Raw genomic sequence first — 9407 nt, forward strand, 5'->3', positions numbered from 1 at the left:
TCATTCCTTATTCTATTCAATCGCGTATGCCTATTTATCTATCTCAACATCTTCATCTTTGCCACACTTAACTTATATTCGTGCTCTCCTTTAACCACCCAACATTCTGTACCATAAAGCATAGCCGATCTGATAGTAGTGCGAACTACGATAGAATTTACCTTTAAGTTTTAAAAGCACTTTTTTGTCACATATAAAACCAGATGCACTCTGTCATTTTGATCAACCTGTTTAGATTCTATGATTTACATCTTATTCAATTTTTCTATTATCCTGTATGATGCACCTAAGATATCCTATATGATGCACCCATGATACTTAAAAACTTTTTGTAGGATGTTTTTTCTAATTTTCACCTCTATATTAGGGTTTTTCCTTTAACATCCGAACTTATATTTTATATATTCCGTCTTGCTACGACTTATGTGTAGACCATAAACTTTTAGAACTTCTCTACATAAATCCAACTTCTTATTTAGGTCTTTCCTTGACCCTCCTATAAGGACGATATTATCGCTAAAAAGCATAAACCATGACACAGGCTCTTAGATATGCTCTGTAAGTACTTCCAAAACTAATGTGAAAAAGTATAGGATGATCCTTGGTGTAATCCTATACCAATAGAAAATTCTTCTATCACACCACCTTAAGTCTTTACACTAGTTGTAATTCTATTATACATGTTTTTAATTGCACGAATATATGCAATCTTTACTCTCTTCTTTTCCAAAACTTTCTATAAGACTCCCTTCACACTCTATCATATGTTTTTTTCCAAATTAATAAACACCATATGTAGATCTCTTTTATTACTATGATATCTCTCCATTATCCTTCTTAACAGATATGTAGCTTCAGTAATAGATCTGCTTGGCATAAAACCAAAATAATTTTTTGTTACTTGTATCTCTTGTCTTAGCCTCTATTCTATCACCTTTTTCTATAATTTTATGATATGGCTCATAAACTTGATCTCTCTATAATTTTCACAACTCTCTGTATCCCTTTTATTCTCCTTACTCGTGAATGCCTCAAATTAACAAAATTTATCATTGGTGTATTGTCTAGAAGTCTAAAGAATTTGGAATAGATCTCCAGTAGGCAATAGCTATTACTACTCTCAGAGATCCAAACCTACATGCATGGCAATGGTGGTATCACCTAACTGAAGCTTTGAAATTGCAGAAAAATTTTAAGAACATATTAATCCAAGTTACATTTTTCAAGAACTCTCTTATCTTCGAAAGCCAGAGAAAAGAGCCTAGAAAAATTTTATCGCAGGCCTTGGAGCTTGCAAAGGAGTTTTTCAGGCACAACATTCACTTTTGTCACTCTTCGTGAAGCAAGAATAACTTTTTCTTTTAATATCTTTAACTTATTTTATTTTGCTATTCGAAAATTCCTTTTTTCCTTCTAGTCTGCACAGACCAATTAATTAATTGTAATTAAATTTCTTTCAAAATAATAAAAATAATATTTAAAAAAATAACATATATTTATAAATAGATAAATAATAAATAATTTAATTGTAAATTTATGTGTACATAATATTTTTAATTTGTTACACATTAATCTAATTTTAATTATGAGCACATTTAACCATTATTTTAGTAGTATAATGACTAATGATATTACATTAAAGATATGAGACTTAATATAATATATACATAACTAAAATTAAATAATCTATTTATATAAAATTAAACCCATTTGTTCTTGTATAGGTCCAATAAATAAATAGCCTAAGTATTTTCGGGCTCAGACTAGATATCTATGACTAGGACTAGAAGTGAGTCGAATTGAGTCGAGTTAGACCAAACTTAAGCCCGACTCATTAACAATTGAATCTATTTTTTAAGTTCAAGTTCGACTCACCAAAAATTCACAAACTGGCTCGAGCTCACGAGTTGACTCAAATAACAGAAATATAATCTATAGTTCTATATCAAAATATTATAATTTTAATATAACAAAATAAAAAAAATGCATCCATATATTTAACAAACTAAAACATTAAATCTTATACCTATCAGCTATCAAGTTTTGAATATTTATTTGACAATTTAAATTGGTAATGCAATCTCCACAAAGCTATAATATAGATTAAATGTAAAGTCTCCGTGGCCAGAATACTAATGATTAAAGATGGCTAAGAGTTGACCTTCAAACAAAATAATGACACTTGGTAGATTTGGTTTTATAATTTTTTAATATTTTAAAGGATTAAGTGAGTGTATAATAATTACTAGGAAGTTACCTTATGGATGAAATTATCATTTGAGGTTATCTTATGTGTTGTTGGGTCTTGGACAAAAATATTATTGGACCATTATACAAAATAAAATAAAAAATTGCTCAAGTATAAGGTTCAATAATTTTTTTTGGCACGATTATAAAATAAAATTTGTTTCTTCAATAATTTATTCCTTAATTTGTTTGTATTTCTCTAAAAAAGATAACTGTAAAAAATATTGTGATACCTTAAAAATTTTATTAAGGAAACAAAACTATTATTTTTTTTACGAGATATATTTGTAAGCTTTATTTTTTATATTTGTTTAAAAAATTACTGGATTGTGGGAGTGTTCATTTTTTTAATAATTATACAAAAAATAATAATGAATTAATGTAAATATATTAACATTTGTAAAATTAGGTATATTAATAAAATTTTAATAACTTAATTAACATATCAGAAAATTTAATAATTAAAAAGTATTTTCTTGCTATTTTAATATGTTGACAATATTATTTATAATATGTTTAATAATAGTGTTTTCGTAAATATTTTGTACCATTATATTTTTTTATTATCTTTTGTATAATATAAAAAGAAGTACATGTCAACATATAATTGTATAAAAGAGATTAAAAAACATAAATTTAAAAAGATCAAAATTTAAATTAAATAATTACAATTTTTTATTTTAAATTTAGGTTCAAATAATGAAATTTCTTTCTAGTTGTAAATTAATTATTCAGTAAATTTTTGTGATTTGATTGCAAAATTGATTCTGTGTAAAATTTACGGTAGAAATTTTTTCAATGAAATTAACTATTTTATGAAAGACTAAAACTTCACTAAATAAAGGGTTATGCTATGTGTACATTAAAATTAGTCACTAAAGTCAGCTACCAATATAAAATATATATTAAAATATAAATACACATCTATTATATCTATTATATACTACTAATTTTACAACCAAAATGTATCACACACAACTAGAAAATGGATTAATACAGACAGATTTACAGACGGATTTAGTCTTTATTACAGACGGATTTTTGGTTACCGACGAAATTACCGACGGATTTTGTCCCTCTGTAAAAGCCCCGTCGGAAATTATTTACCGACGGATTTTTTTCCGTCGGAAAATTACAGACGGATTTTTAGCAGTTACCGACGAATTTTCCCTCTGTAAATTTTCTATCCATTTCCCAAAGGCGACGAACTTTTCGACGGATTTTCCGTCTGTAATTACAGACGGATTTTTTGACGGATTTTCCGTCTGTAATTACAGACGAATTTTTCGACAGATTTTCGGTCTGTAATTACAGACGGATTTTCCGACAGATTTTCCGTCTGTAATTTGAACTTTGAAAAATCATCTCGTTCTAATTACAGACAGAAAATCCGTCTATAAATCCGTCAGTAAGATAAAATAGAATTTTTTTTTAGATTTTTCCATTGCAAAATGAATACTTTAGATTTGTTTTCTAAATTTACTCCATCAAACACTGTAAATTGAAAAAAGAAAGCCAAAACTCACATAAATAAACATAATATTCATTACATGATACCTATAAAATTGGATGTTATTTTTCAACATCATTGACTAATATCTCATTGTCTTAATAAAAAAATACCCAAAAAAATAAGATGACCATCCCAATGTTACATGAATGTCACAAATTACACTTAACACTTAAAGATAGAATAATCTAAAATATTAATAGATAACTAAGTTGCATTAGCAGCATCAAGCTCCACATTGAAAGTTAATCTTGACATCTCCTGACTGAAATAGAATTAAAATCCGAATTAGAATTGGAGTAAATCAATCTATGCCAAAGAATCAAAACATAGAAAAACAGAGAGAACAACAAAAGGAAACAGAGATCAGAACAAAAATAAAATAATTAAAGGGTTCTTCACAGAATGCGAAATGAAAAAGAACATTTGAAAGAACTCACCTAGGCTAAACAAATTCAAACCAGTAGGAAGCCTAGGCACAACAATAGCAGGATGATTCTGCACACACGCCAAAAAACCCTCAGACGGTTTAGCAAATACAACTCATCGTAAGATTCAACAACACTAGGGAAATTATAGTTAAGAGAAGGATCAAGTTAAGAGAAGCTCAGGTCATTTTTAAGCGAAATGCAAAATGTCTCCACTGAAAAATATAATCTGACCAGGATTCATGCCATAAGAGTTCATTGGATTCACATACCTGTAAACTACTTGTGCCGCAGCCTACAACTGTGATAGTCCCACCGGTAACAGCTGCACCTGCGAGGAAGTAGCTGGCACTAGAAGCATCGCCTTCAACAAAAGCATTCCCAGGAGACCTGGTAGGAAACTTCCAATTATAGTCACAATAATTTAATTCTGAAATCTTTACAACTCAATAATAGAAACTTACTTGTACTTTTGACCTCCGTGGACCAAGAACCTATCCCAGTTACCACTGTGCTCCACATGGACTCCAAATATTGACTGCTAATTGATCCAGACACACCTGCAAATAAGATGAATAAAAGCATTTGAAAAGGATCAAATAAACACCGGTTACAATATTTTTCTTCAGAGAAGTTATAATTAAAATACCATATCTATGTAAAGTTATCGAGAGTTTGTAAGTAACCTTAGAAAATTAAGCAATCCCATTTCGAAGGACAGTCCATGACTCAGTTCTCAATTTGACCGAAAAATTATAAAAGTGATGGATAAAGTTTGATAAGAAAAATCCTCATCCAACATTCCTCTCACTATTTAATTCAAGAACCAATCAATGGCTTGTAATTGTCATTCTAAAATAGAAGAAAGATCATTCAGTATGTTTTATCCAATGCATGTTTTATCCAATACCAGTATCCAATGCAAATATTAAGGACATAAGAAAATGACACTGAATCCCACACCTTTGCTTTTGGAGCGAGACGAGCCATGAGAGCTGCAGCAGCATTATCTGTAAAATACCAGCATTGTTTTCCTCTATGAAACTGATGGTTGAATTGATGACAAGCAAAGTGATAATACCAACAAAGTCTTGCCAATCAGGAGGCTTACCTGTAAAATAAGGCTTGTTGTGGCCAAAAATGGCGAGTCTTTCCTCAGCAGCCTTGCTGCTGAGACCTTCTCTACTACATCTCAGGTTCTCAAAAACCTCCTCAATAGGTATGTTCTCCTACATTCATTCATCAAAACAAAAAACAAAAAAAAACATCAATGAGGATAACAATTAGACCAAAAGAGACCCAATAAATGATAGTGATTCAGATCTATGTTACCAAATTCACAGTTTCTTTGAGAACAGCCTCTAACTCCACGGATTTGTCCCCCACGGATTTGTCCCCCCTCTCTAACTTAAACTACAAACTCTGACAAGCTTTATTTTCAATGTATGTTTCAAATTATTAAGTATCACTAGAAAGAGTTTTATCCAACTAATATCATTAACTAAAGTTTGTCTGGACAATTCATAGAAATAAAAAATAAAAAGAGAAAATTAATAGTTAAAAGAAGCAGAGATGAATGAAAGAGTTTGAAGTACCTTCCAACATCACCAGGCTTGACCAAACCAGAATTAACCCCAAAACATGGAACAGAAGCAGCAGTCTTAATCATTTTAGGAGCCTCTGTAAAAATAATAGGTGAACCTATCTCTAGCTTTGGACCCTTTGCTTGCAGTTCTATGTTATCTTCTGATGAGTCTTTTGATTCACACTTTAATTTTAGTTAGATACTTATATATCTTTATGAATAATAGTCAAAGATTTATTCATCCTTTAATCTTTTGTTTTATAAAAAAAATAAGGAGACGTATTATTAATCCTTCTCTACATGTATAAATTTTTAAATAATGAAAGATGAATTTATCATTTTTTTTTTCAAATATGGAAAAATAAATCTGTTTTCATATTTTTATTAAGAAACGATTGAGGGTTGACTTTAAATATAAGTGATGATATAAATAGCAGTGATAGCAAGTTTAGTTTGGGGAAAGCATAATAGATCAGAAGTGAATAGTAAAACCTTCTCACACAAGGCAACTTGGATGGTATTGGCATCTGAGGAGATGAGTGAGACAACTTGGTAAGTTGTTGAAGTACCAGCTGTCTGGCTATCAAAGAATCCAATTTCTTGTCTCAGCACTGATTTCAAATATTCCATTCTCATTCTTGAAGCCTGTCTCTCTGCAGTTCTTGCCCAACACATTCCTTCTGCAGTCGCATAAAGCAAAATAGATAGCTGGAATTATTATCTTTAACTTCCAAATTGAATTATGCTTTGCAAAATCAAGGTAACTGTGAATTCTGAATTATGCAGCTTACCTACAAAAGCTGAAAGTCCAACACCAATTGCAACTAATAAAAGCCTCAATGCATACTGAAATTAAAACATAAATAAATAATAAGGTGAAGTCAGGAAATATCAAAAGTTGTTGCCTAATCATATTCCTAAAAATCAAAATTTTCGGAATAAAGGATAAGAAAATTAAACTGTAGACTTTTTCGTATAAAATTTTAATACTATATCGTGATTTCTCTACAATATTTCATGCTATTGAACAAAGACATACAAATTATTTTATATCTGTCTTAAATTTATTTGTCCCAAAAACTTAAACTCATAGAAGAAAGCCTTATGCTGAAATTCTTTTTTTTTAGATCAATGAAGAGCTAATGAAAAAAAAAATTGTTTCTTGAATTTCTCACAAGAGAAATGTAAATTCTAAATTGAATAAATGCTAAGAGATTAACAAAAAGCAATTTCCTACAAAGATGAATATTACATTAGAATAGATGAAACATATCACATGAAAAATTAAATATATGTATGGCAAAAGAGAATAATTATATATAGATTATTTAAATCTAAATGAACAAGCTCTCACCTTGTTCACATCATGCATACCCAATTTGGAATTCTTATCTCCATAAGCATTGATGACATCACTAAGAATATACATCATAAGAGGGTTCTGCAATCCATCACCAATGCTTTCGATGGTTCCAAACAACATTAACAACTTGTCCACACCATCTGCATAACGAAACATGCTATTGTTTCCCATTATTGCTACCTTCACTTGATGCTCTCTTTGGAGAGAATGAAATGAAAGATATATCCCCTATTTTTTATTTTTTCCCCCCTAATAGAGATTTATTAAGCTACATATGTCACTAATGCACTAAAATATATACTTGAAAAAGACTTATATATGCTTGGTCAGATTCTTAGTTAAATAGATGAGTATGGACTAACAAATGGCTCTTGTTGTTATATTTTATTCAAAATTTAGTTATTTTATTTTAACTATAATCATTTTTGTGCCTATATACATAACAATTTAACTTTCTCATGAAAATGATTTAACAAGATATTAGAAATTTTTCGCCAATAAGTTTAGAATTTGATCTTATTACTTTATTCCTCTAAATGAAAGTTGATTTTTGTATAAGATAAAAAATGAATCTATACATCAATTATATAATTATCTTCTTTTGATCAATCCCAAAATCTGAGATCTCATAAAAATTCAATTTACCTGAGTCATGCATCTAGTTGCTAGAATGCGGATTAACTTGTTGAAGTAAGGATCATCACCCTGAAAAAGTGTTTGGATAAGAGAGAGAACACCTTAAAGATCAAATATATCAAATGCTTGAGCTAACAAAGCCAAAAAGCAATACAACTAGACATCATCATCATATATAAAAAGTGCAAACCGAAATGTCAATGAAAAAAAAATGGATAAGTAGAATAAAAAATATCAAGGAAAAGCCATTTACCACAGCATGGTCAAGAGAATCAGCCAATGCTTTTGAGGACGAGACATCCAAGTGCAGGCCAACTGCAGCAGCAGTACGTAGCAAAGGTTCAAGCATCTCTCTAGTTGGTGTTAGATGGCGCCTGAACAAAAACCAACAAACAATTAGAAGATAGCAATTAACCTTTCTTTTCATATGTAAAGTCGGTTAGCATTTCTAACCAACAGCCTCACATGCTTGTGAAAGTGATGATTCTCAATATCACATACCATGTTCTAGAGAAAGATACCAAAAGAATATTGAGATACCAAAACTTAATTTCAAAAAATCAGATCAGGAAACAACCTTAATAATGAGCATAGAGGAAAACTTTTAAGAATTTGTTCTGCAACCGAAACATTAGCAGCAAGCATAAACTCCTCCACCATTTGGTTGGCTTCCCGAATCTGGTTGATCAAAAACTTGATGAAACAGCCACAAAAATCACCAGAAAAATTAGAAAAGAAAGAACATAAAGATAATCTGAATTACTTATGTAAAGCCACTAGGCCCTCTAATGTTATCAATTATCACACACAAAAGAAAAAGTAATGCATAGTAGGGTATCAAAATTCACCAAAGATATAAGTCCTTTGATTTCAGCACCACCACCACCGATTTCGTGAGAGAGTAACGAGCAAAAGAAGCGTCGGCTGAAGAAAAATATAAAATACGAACGAATAGAAAAGTTAGGGTTTGCGATCTACCAGCTGCGCGAAGGGAATCTGACAAAGAAAGCGCTGATCTGGAACGAAAAGAAGCTCGGAATCCGACGGCGACGGATCTTCTACGGTGGCGGTGGAGGCTGTGTCTGTGTAGGGGCTGCGGTGGCTGCGCCGCTGAGGGGCTACGAGGCTGTGGGGGTTGCGGGGAGCTGCGAGGGCTGATGCGGGGGCTGCGTGGCTGCAGTGGCGGCAGAGACTGCGGTGGCTGTGGGCGGCGGGGTGCAGGGCGAAGAGTTGGAGGATGAGCCTTCTACAGCGTTCGAAAACTAGGTATAGAGATTGAATGGATATTTCGGTGAATGGATTGCGGTGGATTTTGATTGCGGTGTGAATGGAGTGTGATAAAACTAGGTTTTCAATATTTTCGACGGATTTCATTTAAATTAAAGACGGAAAATTTGTCTGTAATAATTTAATAAAATGTGTGTTTTGTCTATTTAATTATAGATGGAAAATCCGTCTGTAATCATTCCACAAAAAAAAAATTTATTTTTTCCGATGGAATTATCGACGGATTTTTTTTTCTGTCTGTAATTTATGTTAATTTATTTTTTTTGTTTTTCGACAAAAAATCCCTCTGAAATTCCTTCTGTATTTCCGTGGGATAAAATCTGTCGGAAATTTCCGTCTGTAATAACAAGT

At 31.2% G+C, this 9407-nt stretch overlaps 1 protein-coding gene across 1 annotated transcript; it reads right to left on the minus strand.

Moving 5' to 3' along the window:
• Positions 1 to 4457: 4457 nt before the first annotated feature.
• On the minus strand, positions 4458 to 9100 carry LOC107469479 (ABC transporter B family member 17-like). Its single transcript, XM_016088850.3, has 11 exons — positions 8618 to 9100; positions 8347 to 8462; positions 8023 to 8143; positions 7779 to 7838; positions 7125 to 7273; positions 6562 to 6616; positions 6263 to 6450; positions 5297 to 5414; positions 5149 to 5195; positions 4650 to 4745; positions 4458 to 4575 (listed from the first exon to the last, which is right to left on the minus strand). The coding sequence occupies exons 4-10, from the start codon at positions 7789 to 7791 to the stop codon at positions 4689 to 4691; spliced, it is 627 nt and encodes a 208-aa protein (XP_015944336.1). The 5' UTR covers positions 7792 to 7838; positions 8023 to 8143; positions 8347 to 8462; positions 8618 to 9100; the 3' UTR covers positions 4458 to 4575; positions 4650 to 4688.
• Positions 9101 to 9407: the final 307 nt, after the last annotated feature.

The sequence above is a fragment of the Arachis duranensis genome, chromosome 10 (assembly GCF_000817695.3).
Source record: "Arachis duranensis cultivar V14167 chromosome 10, aradu.V14167.gnm2.J7QH, whole genome shotgun sequence".
In the NCBI taxonomy this organism is placed as follows: domain Eukaryota; kingdom Viridiplantae; phylum Streptophyta; class Magnoliopsida; order Fabales; family Fabaceae; genus Arachis; species Arachis duranensis.